Source organism: Genypterus blacodes, unplaced genomic scaffold, assembly GCF_046128005.1.
Source record: "Genypterus blacodes isolate CSIRO-AG114 ecotype Tasmania unplaced genomic scaffold, CSIRO-AGI_Gbla_v1 ptg000003l_1, whole genome shotgun sequence".
In the NCBI taxonomy this organism is placed as follows: Eukaryota; Metazoa; Chordata; class Actinopteri; order Ophidiiformes; family Ophidiidae; genus Genypterus; species Genypterus blacodes.
In genome coordinates this window covers 8614451-8630134 of record NW_027466817.1, presented here as the reverse complement: position 1 = coordinate 8630134, position 15684 = coordinate 8614451, and the positions used below count along the sequence as shown (strand labels likewise).

The 15684-nt window shown below is 45.5% G+C and overlaps 3 protein-coding genes across 4 annotated transcripts; 1 reads left to right on the top strand and 2 right to left on the bottom strand.

The window, feature by feature from the left end:
• Nucleotides 1–9: 9 nt before the first annotated feature.
• Nucleotides 10–1862, bottom strand: wdr74 (WD repeat domain 74). Its single transcript, XM_076170768.1, has 2 exons — nt 1142–1862; nt 10–1046 (listed from the first exon to the last, which is right to left on the bottom strand). Exons 1-2 carry the CDS (start codon nt 1748–1750, stop codon nt 462–464), a joined length of 1194 nt encoding a protein of 397 aa, XP_076026883.1. The 5' UTR covers nt 1751–1862; the 3' UTR covers nt 10–461.
• A 535-nt stretch (nt 1863–2397) lies between these two features.
• iws1 (interacts with SUPT6H, CTD assembly factor 1) lies at nt 2398–12637 on the top strand. 2 transcript variants are annotated; one of them, XM_076170530.1, is made up of 16 exons: nt 2398–2609; nt 3228–3310; nt 3789–4434; nt 4816–4881; nt 4986–5190; nt 5392–5449; nt 5570–5679; nt 5836–5986; nt 6069–6151; nt 6311–6440; nt 6908–7025; nt 7167–7278; nt 8661–8717; nt 8968–9079; nt 9627–9777; nt 10710–10849. In XM_076170530.1, exons 1-15 carry the CDS (start codon nt 2567–2569, stop codon nt 9750–9752), a joined length of 2100 nt encoding a protein of 699 aa, XP_076026645.1. In that variant the 5' UTR covers nt 2398–2566; the 3' UTR covers nt 9753–9777; nt 10710–10849. The 2 variants fall into 2 exon arrangements, with proteins under 2 accessions (XP_076026645.1, XP_076026572.1); XM_076170457.1 differs by lacking the exon at nt 9627–9777 and having other exon boundaries at nt 2399–2609; nt 10710–12637.
• Nucleotides 12638–13850: 1213 nt separating this feature from the next.
• On the bottom strand, nt 13851–14647 carry ostn (osteocrin). The gene is made up of 3 exons (XM_076142917.1): nt 14546–14647; nt 14035–14264; nt 13851–13938 (listed from the first exon to the last, which is right to left on the bottom strand). Exons 1-3 carry the CDS (start codon nt 14645–14647, stop codon nt 13851–13853), a joined length of 420 nt encoding a protein of 139 aa, XP_075999032.1.
• Between the last annotated feature and the right edge of the window lie 1037 nt (nt 14648–15684).

The window sequence follows — 15684 nt, the reverse complement described above, 5'->3', positions numbered from 1 at the left end:
TTTTATTGATGATGAGAGGAAACTGGAAGAGCCTGAGTTAGACAAAGCTTCCAATCAGAGTAGAGGAAACTATAAGTCCGATGTCCAAACTTTCATTTACGCCTTGCATAGTTGTCACAACTATTTAATGGCTGAATTATTAAGGGGAACACTTCTGACATTTACATGAAAAAATAGTGAATGAAATATTGATATAGGATTTTCTATATGCTCAAATAGAAACAGCAGTCTTGTTATAAGAAAGGCACAGACTGTAAAACACCATCAATAGATCTGAATGTGATCAAAGTCTCAGACTGACGAGTGACGTTTGGATCGGTTCAGGTCTGCTTCAGTTCGCTGGAGTTTGCAGCTCGTTCTGTATTTGTTAGCGTGATGAAGCTCGTCTTTCACTGATCCACACAGACGTCACTGATGGATCAAAATGTCCCACACTGAAGCTCAAACGTAGACACAGGCTGTCAGTCTTTCGCAATTTTCCTTTTCTTCTTGCTCTTCTTCTTTTGCGGTCCTTCCTCCGCCTTCGTTTTTTTCCTCTTTGGTCTTTCCTCCTCCACCTCCTCCTCCTCCTCCTCTTCATCCTCCTCCTCCGGCTCATCATCATCCACTTTCTCCATGTTTTCCCACACCTCACCGTCCTCCTCCTTCACCTCCTCGCCCTCTCCCGCCTTCTTGTCGGCGTCTCCTGCGTCCTGCGGGTCTCGGCTGGCGAGCAGGAGGCAGTTGAGTCTGGACTTGAGGTAGACTTTGTGCAGCAGCTTGCGGTCCTCCAGGCTGTGGATCCTGAGGAAGCGGTCCATGCCGCAGGAGGCCACCAGGGGCAGGGACGGGTGGCACTGCAGGCTGCGGACGCCACCTGCCAGCCCCTTCAGGCAGCCGCAGACCAAACCTTTCCTCAGGTCCAGCATGGCTATCTCGCCGTGGGTGTTTCCCACCACCACTGAGTTTCCACTGGAAGGCAGGGACAGAGCCACCAGCGGGTACTCGCCGTATTTGACCTCCATGACAGGACGGCGCTGAGGTGAGGATGGGTCATATATGCGGACCTGAAAGAGGACAGGGACAACATACCGGTGTTATGAATTGACACACATCTAGGAGTTTGCCTACATACGTATAAACAGCCAGAGCGCAGACTCACCTGGTGGTGCCCTGTGCAGGTGACCACCTTGTCTGAGTCCGGGATGAAGGCCATGTCTCTGACCCACTCAGGCTGCCGTAGATCCAGCCAGTCGTCGCGCAGGTTCTTGGCAGTGAAAACGGGTTTCTCGGGCTTTTCCAGGTCCCAGATCTTAAGTCCGTTTTCCTTCCCGCCGGTAGCCACTCGGTGTCGGTGAGCCAGGTTCTGCCGCATCCTGCACACGTTCTTCCCCGCTTGCATCTCGCTGGCCGGCCCGGTGCTGCCCTCCTTCCAGACCCGCAGCGCCCCGCTTTCCGTACAGGTGACCAGCGCGGAGTCGCTGAGCGTGGCCAGCCCGCTGAAGCAGCCCTCCTCCGGCTCACCGCAGCGCCTGCTCTCGGTAAACACGCCCTTCTCGGTGCTGAAGGTCTTCACGGTTCCGTCCACGGAGCCCACCAACAGTTCGCTTTCCGCCGGGTCCCCCCAGCACAGGACCCGGACCTCCTCCTCGCGACTCAGGTGGCTCGTGTTGCAGAAGTTGAAGGCCTGTTTCCGAACCAAACTCACTCCTTTCAGGATGCCGGTCTCCGAACCGAGCCATACAGTACACAGCCGGCTCCGCTCGTCCATCGCTACCCAGTTTCAAGCACAAAAACCCGGATAAAAGTTGATTTAGAACCCCCTGAAAATCTGATAAACACACGAGAAACACACGTTGTTCACTTGGAAGCGTCGCGTTTAGATGACGTCACGTCGCAGATGGTAGGGGTTGCGTTTATTTTATATTTTTGTTTATCTTATTCAATGCCATAAATACTTTGCATAGTTTCATACTACTTTAACAACCAACAGAAAGCAATACAAATCACAATTAAAACAACAAAACACGTTGTAAAGGATTCAATACATAAAGGATTCAGATTAACGTAAACAGATTTTGTGTGTATACCCTCAAATGTAAATAAAAATAAACTACAAATTATTTTATAACTAATAAAAATAATATAAATGAAATACGGTTATCAAAAATGAAATGCTCATCAGGAGCTGACACATAATACAGTTTTTGTTTCCAATAATCAGTAAATGGCCTGGCTTTTAATCTTACAACGGGAAAAGCATTTATTTTGTGTAAAAGTGACAATATAAAATGTATTGGCCGCACAAAAGGCTTACATCACGGAAGTCAATAAATAATGACACAACAAAAAAGTTTCTGGGCAAAATATAAATTAATACGTACATTTGTAATCGTCATAGCTACGCGACGTCGTCCTATATGCGCATGCGTACGTGACGAGAGCGACACCATTTTGGCTGAGCATCTCGCTAGCATTGTTAACCCAGTTAGTTTGCTAATTTATTAACTTATTGGTAGTAGCGTCTGGTCATATTTAATCTCTGTTATATCTAATCTGATAAACAGCCGCTCGGCTCCCGTGGTAGATGGACGGAGAGGAGGAAGACTACATGTCCGCGACTCACTCCGGTAACGGCGCTTCTGTTGCTTTGTTTCCTCTTGTTTTCCAGCGTGAACTCGTGTTTACGTCAGGCTGTTTGTTCCGCTTAGTGAAAGCGGCGGTTTAATTAATGTGCCCCCAGTCGCATTTCACCTGTGAACTGTATGTTAGACGTTAACACGCCTGAGTTTGTGTCCAGCGGCGTGGCCGGTATTCACCCAGGAAGTGTGTGGTTTCATTTAGAGGTGGGACTCGGCTCAGGGTGGCTGGTACCGCCGCCGTCTAAGGAGTCTAGGTTCCTGCTTTGATTCCGGAATCCTCCTAGTGAGCCTGCCGAAGTGTTGTTTCGGCAAAACACTGAACCACTAACTTACTGATCCCGGTGTCCAGTTTGGCGCCTTGCTTGCTACGCCCCTGTGCCATCTGTGAACGAATGGCTGAGTGTGACGTCAACGCATGTCCAGAACCTTTACTTTAAGTACAAAACATGTGATGATAAGCTTAAAATCTAAGTTTTACAGCAGTTTGGCCAGTTCAAAACAGCAGTAAAACTACCCAGGGTGCCATCCTCCTGTGACTCATGTACTGTGGATCTGTGGTGTGTTGTTGTTGTTGTTGTTGTCGCTGAGCAGTTGTGTGTTCTCCAGATGACGGCGGTGGCACTCCAGTTCAGGATGAACACCCAGCATCAGATGGGGAGGAGGTGAGGAGTGATAAGCATCAATCAGAGGTAAGAGAGCAGTGCAGATACTAACTCCTCTACATTTGGTTTAGTTCACAGCTAAATCATTTAATCTAAGCTTGCACTGTAAACATGCTGATGTTTGGCCCCGTTGACCTGTACAGACCTTAGAAATAAACTACAGGTATTGTTGTTATTCATAACAGCTGTACATAAACCTTAAGTTATGTGACAGTGCATTCATTTGATTTAAACTGAGAATGAAAACTGATTAAGTGTAACTGATGTGGAGTATTTGGTCATTCCACTTTCCATTCTTTGTATTTATGTTGTGCAGGCATGCAGATACCATATCTTCGTAGGTATTTCCTCTACTAGGAAATTGCGGTTTTTGATTTTTTGTTATTCAAGTTAAGTGGTTTTACCAAAGTTGAACTAATGTCCTTGTTTGTTGGTTATTTTAGATAAGCTCCAAACTTTTAAAGATCATTTCTCACTGTAATAATAAATCTGCTTGGCTGAACAGGATGAAGGCAGTAATGACGAGTACAACCCTGCTGTCATGGAGACTAATAGAGCTGCCAGTGGTTCTGACAATGAGGGTCACAGAGGGGCCGACAGTGACTCTGAAGGCGAAGCCCCCCAGAATCACAACGACAATGACAGTTCCTCAGAACCGGAGGCTCCTAGACCTGCAGACAGCGACGATGAATCTCTGGTCAAACGCAGGAGAAGCACTTCAGACAACGAGGAGGATTCTCCAATCAAACCCAGCACCTCTGATAATGAGCAGGAAGCAGCGTCTCCTGCTAAACGCAGGGGGAGCAGCTCAGACATGGAGGAGGAGCACAAGGCAGCAGCAGAAAGTGACTCTGAAAAGGTAGACAGCAGGCCAGCAGCATCAAATGACCGACAATCCAACGCTGACAGTGACTCTGACACAGAGACGCCTGCCAGACGCAAGGCAACACAGATAGACTCTGAGGGAGAGGCGGATTCTGGGAAACAGGAGGAAGCGAAGGAGGAAGGAGTGAAGTGGAAGGCTGTGATGAATTCTGACAGTGAGGAGGAGGAGGAGGGGGGCTGGAAGAAGGCGGCAGGAAGTGATGCAGAGGAAGAGGGGAAGAAGCAGAAAGCTGCAGATGACAGCGACGATGAAGACGATAAGCCAGGTATGCATCACACATGAAAGACCAAACTCCCATCAGCCTCAGCTTTACTTTGAGACTAATGCTAAGTTAAGACTTTGGTATGGGAAGTATACACATGTTAGTATTGGAATGTTAAGATACAGACATGTTAATGAGCTAATGGGAGATCTGAAACAACCATTCAGCTGTTAGCAGTAAGATTGGTCCATTTTAGGCTGATTAGAGCTGAGCCTGACAAACTGAGTCTGAGATGTCTTTACATAGCCACTGAGCCCAACAAAACCTTGACTTTTAGATGTTGAGACACATTTTTTTCTGCCTCACAAATGGCCGTTTGTTATCAATCAATGATCACTGTGATGGTTTAAACTTCCATTTGAACATTTGACTGGTGTGTTGCAGTGAAGAGGAAGAAGGCCATCCTGTCAGACAGCGAGGATGAGGATGAAGATCAAGCTGAAGCACCAGGTGAGAGTTCAGCTTTGTGCTCCTTCCTTCCTGTCCGGATGGCGTTACCCAGGTGATGCCGTTCCATCTGCTGCTCTTAAATGTTGTTGTTTGCGACCCCGCAGCCAGGAAGAGGGGCCGGGCGGTGTCGGACGACGAGAATTCCAACAGCGACGCCAGTTCGGGAGGTCCAGACAAGAGCATGGCTGCCAAACTGAGAGAACTCGGCTCTGACAGCGAGAGCGAAGATGAGAGGTCAAAGGGCACGCCAGGGAAGAAAGACGAGAAGGCGCTGTTTGGCAGTGACAGTGACTCTGGAGACGAAGAAGAGTGAGCACAGCGTTCCACACATGATTACGTCACTTTACACTGTGAAAGGAAATAGGTTTTATTTTAGGATTTCAGTAGCTTTATTATGAGTGTATAACCGTAGACAGGAAGTGAATGTCACAGATTATAGTGAACATTCAGCTGTGATTCAGGTTGAGATGTTTGTGTCTGTCTGACCTTTGCTCCCTCTGCTTTGTCCAGGAAAATGATTGCAGACATTTTTGGAGAATCTGGAGATGAGGAGGGCGAAGAGTTTACGGTGAGAATGACGCCTCAACTTTCTGCTCCATCCACACGTGCTGATCGCCCAGTGTGGCTTTAATGTTGTTACTTCCTTTGAAGGATGTACGTTTGCAAATCATATCTGCTGCTCCTTCAGGGTTTCAACCAGGAGGACCTGGACGGGGATAAGAAGGAGGAGAAGATGCAGCAGCACAAGGCCCAGGAAGATTCAGACTCTGATGAAGGAGTCGACCGCAGTGGCCAAGAGTAAGTAAAAGCCTGTTCAGAAAACACACACACACAGTTCCTCACACATGTTGTTTTACTTGCAGAGACATCAAACATTTGTAAATCAGAAAAATACAGATTTGTCTCATGTTCCTGATTTCCTGCCTGCTATAAACAAGGTTTTTCTGTGTGCAGTATGAGCCACATGTCAGACTTTGACATCATGCTCGCTCGTAAGAAAGCCATGAACAGCAGGAAGAGGAGGCACCGCGACGGAGGAACGTTCATCAGCGACGCCGACGACGTAGTCAGCGCCATGATCACCAAAATGAATGAAGCTGCTGAGGTCAGGCTGTAAAAATAAAAGACCCTTTTCTGTGGTTTCTCTGTACGGCGTGATCCTGACACACTTGTTTATGTGTTTACAGGAGGATCGAACTCTCAACAGTCAAAAGAAACCAGCGCTGAAGAAACTCACTCTGCTGCCCACAGTCGTCATGCACCTGAAGAAGTAAGGCAACAGATTGTAACCGTTTGTTTAAAGATGTTTGATGTGGATTGATACTTTTCTAAAAGATATACAGTAGAAGATGTAAATCAAAGATGTTGTTATTCAGGCCACGTCTTATGTAAATGTGTTGGAGGTGTAAATGGGTCGTTTGTCCCTCAGACAGGACTTGAAGGAGACGTTTATCGACAGTGGAGTGATGTCCGCCATTAAGGAGTGGATCAGTCCTCTGCCAGACAAATCACTGCCTGCTCTCCGTATCAGAGAGGAGCTACTCAGGATCTTGCATGAGGTCAGTACACTTGCTGCAGACCTGCGTTAGTCCTATCTGTGTGTGTGCATGTGTGTGTGTGAGAGGGACAGAGGCCCTCGCTCTGTTCTGACGAAGTACTAGCAAGTTTGCATTCACATTTTCAGGGACCAAAGCCATTTACTAGAACTTGACAATACAACAACATGCTAATTAGACTGACCATTCATGATGTCATTAACAACTGTGACATCATTCGTGAGTCTCCAATGTAGGTGTGTGTCTGTGTGCGTCAATGATGTCATCATTATTGATTCATTCACGTCTCCCATCTCCCACTACATTACTTTGGTAATGCAAATAAAAATGTAAATGAAGTTTAAAAGAGACATTCATACACACAAATGGTTCCCAATATTAAACAAATATTGAATGATGTGCTAATGTAAAAGTACTGGGATGTCAGGGTTCCATGGCTCACGGTGTGTTACTGTGTTTCCTCTCTGCAGCTGCCCAGTGTGAGCCAGGAGACACTGAAGCACAGTGGAATTGGACGATCTGTCATGTTCCTGTACAAACACCCCAAAGAGTCTCGACCCAACAAAGACCTGGCCCTTAAACTCATCAGTAAGATCCTCTCATTTCTCCTTTCTTCCTCCTAAATGCCCTTTCCTATCTTACAATTAGTTATCTCTGAACATTTTCTGTCTAAGGATGAGACGCTTTCACTGCAGTGTTTTTAAACTCCAGACTCTTTTGTTTTTTCAGATGAATGGTCACGGCCCATCTTTGGCCTGACGTCAAACTACAAGGGAATGACGAGAGAGGAGCGTCAGCAGAGAGATCTGGACCAGCAGATGCCTCAGAGACGACGACTCAGGTACTAAATACACTCTGATACTACAACGCTAAAACCCTCATCACACTGTGATGTGAAACCAGCGACTGTCTTGACGGGTAGGACAACATCTCAAAAACATCAAACCCAGGGTATACTTTTGGAAAATCTTCATAAGTTTGGGATAAAGTTTGGTATTCAGTCCAATGTCTCACAGAAGAGAATTTCATAGAATTGGATTAATATCAGAGTAAAGTGAACTTGAAGAGATAAAAAAAACAACCTGACTTTGAAGTTGATATCATTTCTAGATCAGAGTTCAGAGAATAATCGGCACCTTGAAATAGTCAGTCTCAGTCTGAATTCTGTGAAAGGCTGACTGAGCAGTGACAAACATGAATCACACAGAATAGAATTATAAATACTGCAAATTCGCTTCAGAGAGTAAATCTGTGAACTTGATTTGAGGTCATATCTCCCACTTTCATCCTCTCCATTATCGTTTGTGTTTCCACAGTCCTCCTCACGTCTTTTCTCTCTGCTCATCATTAGGTGATTTCCTGTCATACTGCTCTTGTACTTTTGTTTCTCCTTCATTCTTCATCTTTGATTCCTCCTCCTTTTCACCCCACCTCCACCCCAACTCCCTCCAGTCAGCCTGAGAAGGTGGAGAGGGCAGATGAGCCTGACGTCTTCTCTCCTCCAATCAGGTTCAGTCAGACAATTGCATGGTTGCCATGGTTGGAGAAGGCCACTGGACAGAGCGTAGTCATGTTTCAGTCTTGATATTTAGAGAAACCCTCAAATCTGTCGTCAGGAAGATAGAGATCAGCTTCATCTCTGTGGTTTCAGATCCTGCTAGCCGACCTTTACCCAGAGAGAACAGTTCTGAAGTGAAATGATGTAGTGTCGTCTTAACAAGAATGCAATGCACACAAATGTCACTCTAAACAAAACTGCACGACATGAAGAAACTTTGTGATGTGTGTTTAATTTGTTGGAGGTTGTGATTATAATGAGGTGTGATGGAGTACGTATTTAAGAATAGCTTTCACGTGTTGAGCTGTATGTTTGTGAATTCCCTTGACCTGCTTCACAGTACAAAGTATTGACCCCGCCCCCCCATCTTAAAGGCCTTGATCTGATCAAAACCCTGCCAAGTGAGAAGCTTTTACTGTGAAGCAGCTGCTGGCATGAGGTTTACTGCAACATGTTTGAGAGGGAAAGGTGCTGACTTTGGTCTTGTCTGGTGTCGGTCTGCTTGTGAGTAAAACAAAAGCCAGACTAACCGCTGTGAGGTGGAGATTGTCAGTAATGTGTGGACGGCTGGGCTCTGATCTGGGTTGGGACACGTCCGTGGTTACAGTGCACTGATCATTCACCACCTGTGATCTAAACCCAATCTCTCTCTGTCCCTCTCTCAGCTCGGGTGGCCAGACTCCTCGCAGAGACCTGGAGAAACAGCTGACCGGAGAAGAAAAGTAAGTGGCAACCCGCTTGGTTCTGTTTGTCATTCAGATGCCGCGTACATGAAGTGTAACCTTAACCTGTCTGCAGCTCACAGTGTAGGCTTACAAATCCTATTGATCGCCACAGATTTGAGTGAAACTAAATACATTTGTAACATTAAATATTTATGGAGCAACTAAAGTCAGAGTGTAATCCATGACATCACGTCTCGACATCAGCTGTCATTTTAACGGATCGCGTTTCTTCCCCTCATTCCTCCAGAGCGTTGCGACCCGGAGACCCCGGATTTTGTGCCAGGGCTCGGGTCCCCATGCCCTCCAATAAGGACTATGTTGTCCGGCCCAAATGGAACGTGGAGGGCGACTCCAGCCGGGTGAGTACAAGGAGGAGAGGAGGGGGGAGGGGTTTAACAAATATGTGCAGGATATAAGATGAATACATTGAGACATTGATGTAAACCATGAACAACAAAAAATGATAAATGGTTGTAGCAAAATTATGTAACTGAAAAAAATAATTATTAAAAATAACTCTAAACATTATGAATTTAAACTACAAAATGCAATTTGTAACAATAATAATAATCTACTGAGAGGAAGAACTTTCCAGGGATTCTTGTGTCGTCTGACAGGAACAAAAAACATGTTTACTGAATAGTTTGTTGAATTTTCGTATTCTGTGTTTATTTGAAAATACATGTCAAATTTCTATTTAAATACATATAATAATAATAATAATGATAATAATATAATAATTACTACAAACTAACAACATTTTTATGAAGATGGAACATTGTTCATTTAACTCTTTTCTTTACTTTTTCTAGCCAGGTAATTTTTGCATTATAAAAAAAGAAGCTGTTGTCATATCAAATGTAAAAATATAGGAATCTAGAATCAAGCTTGATTGGTCCTCTGTAGAGCGGCTATAAGAAGGGCGTCAGCCTGCTGGAGAAGCACAAGCGGCGCTTCGCTGGGCAGAGGAAAATTGGGCGCCCACAGGGAGCCGTCAAGATCAGCATAGAGGGAAACCGAATGCCCCTGTAGTACCTGCAGCCACCTGTGGGGGGCAGTAAGTCCTTCCTGCATGGTGTTTGGTCTGCCGTCGTGCAGTGATGGGTCAAAGTGAGGCGGTGTGTGTGGTGTCGGCAACAAAGTTTCCCTCCAGAGAAGACTCTCCACTCTGTCACCAACAGTTAAATGGTCCAGAGCGGCCAGTCTTTCTTTGGTGCAAATCACCTTTGACCGCTACCTCAGTAGCAGGAAGCACTGATAAGGTTTGGGCGTCTGTGTGCGTTCTACCCAACCACAGCAGACGATCAAAGAATTCCTTTACTCCTCTGTTTCCTTGATTCCATTATGTTTCACCCCATGCTGGAGTCCAACACGGCTCAACATGATGTGGTGTGAAATGACCTTTACCTTCAGGATGGAGACATGAATCAGAGCAGCGTTCTGCACTCTGACTGCATGTACTCGCGGTGATGGGAGCTAACATGGTTCCTCTGTGTGTGTGTGTGTCAGTCATGTATTGGGCTCTTTAACAGCCTGGTCCCTGATGGCCTCCAGGTGATGCAGCTCCTCCTAACCCTCCATGGGGGCTCGAACTGTAGGGAGACTGGGCTCCCGTTCTGTCATGTGTGAGGGCGCTAACACCCCCAGCATGGCTCCCAGGAAGTGAAGCGCGCTAAAGAGCCATGAAACGCACCAGACGATAATGCTGAGTCATGCTTCTTCAGCAGCCAGGGGAGCTATTATTAGTTTCCATTCTTATCCATGTAGATCCATTATCTAGTCACGTCTAATGAAAGATGGATTGGCTCAGCATCGTCAGGGAAACAGGAACGTGCTCGACCAACCACACGTTTGGTGTCACTTCTGTCAATCTAGTGGCCAAAGCGTTTCATGGCTCTTTAGGACGCAGGGTTGTTAAATGTACAGGTGGTGCTTGTGTCAGAATGCTTATTCCACATTTAACTAATCTCTCTTTTCTCAACTTTTCAGGGTGCCACAAAGAAGGGTATGACCCGCGTTGATAAACAGTTGCGTCGCTTTGCTGACATCCGTCGCCTGACTAAGACGGGTCACGCCGTCAAGATCAGCGTGGAAGGGAACCGGATGCCACTTTGATTTTAACCTCGTTAGGATTTCTTCTTTTTTTTTTCTTTTAATGTTTTGTTCCCGAGCTCTCCTGGGATTCTCCTCGCCATCGCCCCCCTCACCTCTGCCTCCACCAATCGCTCCTTTCACAGCCAATATGGGCCGCAAACTGTCAATGGAAATTGGCCCAGATGGCAGACAGCCGCCATTTTTGTTTGACCCCCGTCGGCCGAAGAATCACAGCAGGAAGCAAGAAACAGGAAACGCCGCATTCTCAAAAGAATCTTTGAATGTTGATCAAGAACATGACACACAGAATTGCTTCACCGGCACACAATCTACATGCATATACAAGGTAATGTTTTTAATTTAATCAGACTTGGAGGTTAAGTCACCATTAGCCAACATTAGCTCCAGTAGCTAATGTTAGCAGTCAGCTACACTGGCTTTTACGACGGTGTGTGATCGTGATGGATTTTAGCCAGCTCAAATCTTGTAACGCTCACATTAGTGACTATGAATTAGTGACACTCTATGAAGGTTAACACATTTTACTGTGGATAAAGGAGAATTGTGTCTGACATTGAAAGGTCCCGCCCCACTTTTCAGGATTATGCAGTTTTTCATTACAATCTGTGGTTTTCATTCTCGACTTCAAGGACATCACGACCCGGTTTTCTTCAGGAGCTGTTGCAGACTTTTGCTGTTTTCCTGGCTTTTTAATTTAATAACATATAGTCAGTTTCCCCGTCATGATTGATGTTTGCTATCTGCTGGCCTGCTTGCAGCTCTATGGGTGTTTTTGTTGGGTATTTTAACATTTCCTCGCTCACAGCGCCATCACGTTGGCAATGATATGTGAGGAAAGTGGCGTCCACGCTGCTGCGTCTGTGCTCTGAGTGTGACGGTGTCTGTGCTGTGGGACTTTATCAGCCGGTCAAGCCTCTTCTGTCCTTCTCTGGTCCCTTTTCTGCCCCCATATTGGCTGTACAGAAGCGTATGAACAGTCTTCAGGTCCACGTTCACACAGCCCACAAAATGACTCCAGGATGGTGATGTCAGATTTCTGTGTTTGAGGGGTGAGTCATGGTTTTTGTTTGCTGTGTGAACGCACTGTCCTACATCAGATGTTTGTAATAAAGAGCTCTCAACTCAGCACTCATCTGCTCTTTATTTATCTCCCTGAGCTCCGTGTGTTAAGGTGTGATGTTGACGGGGTTACAGCAAAGTTTCTGCTTCAGTGATTGATCAGTTCGTCCTTTTCAGCCATCTTGGACAGACCAGATTGGACTGTAGTAAAGCAGATGTTCCTCAAGCATATAGCATCATTTTCGATTAAGACCATGCACTGATGAAGAGTTCCTACAGGAGACCCCTACACCTGTGAACAACAGACGACCTGAGCCCGGTGAGCTTTTAGTATTTAATATGCACAGTTAGAATTCAGGCAGTAAGAAAGCATTTAGACCACAGTCAGTGTAACAGGACTGAAAGGACACAGGAACAAAGTCACAACACACTGCTGACTTCTCACACATAATACATCAGTTTGTCCCACTATGAATTCATCATTTTGGAGACCAGTCTGGTGGGTTTGTCCTCTAATACCCCATCAGATAGAGCCAGAAAATGAATAATGGTTAATAAGTATGTTTTGTTCTCACTTGGCAGTAGTTGATAGAGATATGACCTCATTTTAACAGCACAGAAATACTCAGACAATACTTTCATGCATTAGCTGGTGTAATTAAGACGTATTTAGACTACTACTCAAACTTAATTTCAGTTGTAAAAATATTCTGGCATGAAAGTCCTGGGTGCATTTTTTTCAAGTTTGTTTGCAAAACTGGCAAAGAACGTATACTAGAACAAAATATTGATACTGACTACTTGATGAAACACACACAATGGTTTGAACTGGTTGCTGTCCTGTCTTTGTCCTGCTGTAAACAGACCTGCTGCACTGCTGGGATAGACGACACACACACGTATAGCAAAAACTCAAGTTAAGTCGTATCAGATCAGTTTAAATGTTGAGGGGACGAAGGCCTCCAGTCAGAGTCGCTGCTGCATTCAGGGGACATTTTTATATTTAGCAAATACTGATATTCAGCTGAGTAGGTCACTTGTGTTTACATATTACAAACACGCATGTGATTAAGAACAAATGACCGCCACAATTATTACAAATCATTAAGAGGTCCTAAGGTGAGTGACTGGGTTAGTTTCCAGACAAATATTGGTATATATGCCAGATATGACAAATGGAATTGAAAAGGTGCCAAGCACATAAAAAGAATTCTTGTTTGCTTGAGGTGAATACATTTTTGTTGATGAAATAAAAAATTAAAAAGGCAGTGCAAAAAGATGTCATTTGTCTCCAATGTTCCAATCAATGTTCCAATCTCCAAATCTTTTGTGAATCTGGTACATGAGGAAACAACAGATTGCAGCCTTTTACAGGAGCTAAAGACAAACTGGGCTTTCTGAACTAATAAATGCAGCAGTCTGAAGCAGGGTTACATGGCAGAGAAGCCACACTTGTTTCATCGTTGTATCATCTTTTTATACTCTAAAAAATAGTTTTCAATATCTGTGCTTCCTGACATTGCATTTTATTTGCTTGTACACGTTTCTTCTGAAATATTTGCTTGAATTCTTTCTTTCCTGGATGTTGTTTTAAGGCTACAGACTGATATTTGAGCATTTACAGCAGCAAAGGTTGCAAGCGGCACCTGAATGCTTCATAATGTCACATTCAGAACTGTCATAGTGTGGTGATGGAGGCGTGGCCTGCTGAGCTGAAGGTAGACGGGTGGGTGATTGGCAGTTGGGAGCGTGGCTCAGCAGGTGATTGGCGGTCGGTGATCAGCTGGCACCGATGTGAATTTCATGCATCTGTGGTGAATCCTCTGGAGAGACAAAGAGTCATAGGTCAATGCTCTGGAACTGAACTGAAGGAAACACGTGCAGCGCAGTACCGCACCTGTCCAGAGGAGGGTGCTGTGGAGGGCGCTGGTGTTGTCAGAGGGAAGTGGGTGTGGCCTATCCTCTGCTATTTGGTAGAGGACTCATCCCGAGCCTGTCGATGGGGAGAGGACTGACCCGTCGCCGTGGCAACTCAACCTCCTTCCTACAGAGAGCATTATAAAGAAAATTCATGCGATAAAAGGGTAATTATGGTATTTACTTAACATTAACCCAACTACTACTCTGATAGTAATCGCACCTCTGCTTGTTTGTTCCCTGTTTAGTTTCCATGGGGCTGATTGACAGGCGGTCCAGTGGCATGTTGTTGCCAGGGAAACTCCTCTTCCTCTTTGGCTCCATGACGTCATTCTCCAGCCTCACGACGTGATTCAGCTGGTGGAGTTTCACCGTTAGCTCCTCCCCCACCTTCTCCCCACTGGAACGTGGCTGAAAGCTGTGACGTGACCCCAACATGACCCGGTCTATATGCTGGAACACAAGGAGACGCAGGGGTAGGTGATGTTTTGTCCATATACAGAGTGGAATAATTGTTATATGTTGTGGATTTTTCATAATACAAATAACCAGTGTGTGACTCGCCACTTCCTGCAGTGTGTGCAGGAAGTGGCGAGTCGGCTTTAACAGTAATTTAACATGGGTTTAAACAAAGTGGTATGACTCCAACAGCAGCCAGCAGGTTCATAATGTGTGTATTTACAGACACTATGTTGTCCTTTAGTGTGAGTGTGTGTGTCTGTATGTGTTCTGACCTGAGGGGGCCGCAGTCGCACTCGGAGACCCTCCACACTGCACTGAATCAGAGTGACAGACAGCAGGCAGGAGAGCAGGACACGCCCACAACCACTCTGCATCTGTAACACACAAAGAAGTCAAACATCACGTTTCACCGGCTGCAGCTTAGGAGACACGCTTACAGTGTTTCTGGAGGGCAAAAGTGACTAGTAACTATAGCAACTTGTGACTAAAGTGACTTGTAAAAGTGACTTATAACTAACATGACATAGTAAATCAAGTGACCACAGTCATGCAAAAACATCTGCTTCTTGTGCGCGCGTGTGTGTGTGTGTGTGTGTGTGTGTGTGTGTGTGTGTGTGTGTGTGTGTGTGTGTGTGTGTGTGTGTGTGTGTGTGTGTGTGTGTGTGTGTGTGTCAGGTGTCTCCTCTCCCTTTGTGTTTACCTTCACCCACACCTCAGTGTGTGAAACAGAGCAAAGCTGTGGGAAGGCTGGGATACCACAGGAAGTCAAATATTATCTCTCTATCTGTGTGTGTGATGAGATCAGACACACCTCAGCCCTTCCTTCTGTCCAAACACATGACATCAACCTGAGCTGACGGTCAGATTGATACCAGTGATAATAATCATCACCGTTATGAAAATAAAGACTGCCATACTTTTATTATTTTAATGACATATTCTGATTGGCTCACAGTCTCCAGGATTCCTGTCTGGGAATATCAGGACTTTGCACAAGGATGAGGAGATTTGTCAGACTGCTGGAGCCTCTCATAGGCCGAGACAGAGTTTGCGTCTCCATTTGATTCATCCTCTGGGGAACATGAATGTCTAGAACTGATATTTGTATGATAGTTGAGATATTTGACAGACTAACTGACATGATGCTAATGTGAAACAACACACACACACACACACACACACACACACACACACACACACACCAGTTATAGCTTGTCTGACCGTCAAAGTGTATTGTCCAGCAACATCAGCTAATTTTAGCATTTTCCATCCCTGCAAATAAACGCCTCTGCACCATCACATGCACGCTCTCCTGACAGGCACGCTCCTGCATTCCCCCAACACACACACACACGCGCGCGCACAAGCACACACTCACAGATTTTACTTAAGATTCAAGAGCTTATACACA

What these genes read in the sequence shown, in the direction of transcription:
- iws1 (XM_076170457.1), top strand. Translation starts at nt 2,567, where the DNA reads ATGGACGGAGAGGAGGAAGACTACATGTCCGCGACTCACTCCG. An exon ending in AAATGAATGAAGCTGCTGAG is followed by an intron (nt 5,987 to 6,068) that starts GTCAGGCTGTAA and finishes ATGTGTTTACAG; the next exon opens with GAGGATCGAACTCTCAACAG. An exon ending in CAGCTGACCGGAGAAGAAAA is followed by an intron (nt 8,718 to 8,967) that starts GTAAGTGGCAAC and finishes TCATTCCTCCAG; the next exon opens with AGCGTTGCGACCCGGAGACC.
- wdr74 (XM_076170768.1), bottom strand. Translation starts at nt 1,750, where the DNA reads ATGGACGAGCGGAGCCGGCTGTGTACTGTATGGCTCGGTTCGGAGACC. An exon ending in CCTGCACAGGGCACCACCAG is followed by an intron (nt 1,047 to 1,141) that starts GTGAGTCTGCGC and finishes GTCCTCTTTCAG; the next exon opens with GTCCGCATATATGACCCATC.
- ostn (XM_076142917.1), bottom strand. Translation starts at nt 14,647, where the DNA reads ATGCAGAGTGGTTGTGGGCGTGTCCTGCTCTCCTGCCTGCTGTCTGTC. An exon ending in TGCGACTGCGGCCCCCTCAG is followed by an intron (nt 14,265 to 14,545) that starts GTCAGAACACAT and finishes CTTGTGTTCCAG; the next exon opens with CATATAGACCGGGTCATGTT. An exon ending in CAGGGAACAAACAAGCAGAG is followed by an intron (nt 13,939 to 14,034) that starts GTGCGATTACTA and finishes TGCTCTCTGTAG; the next exon opens with GAAGGAGGTTGAGTTGCCAC.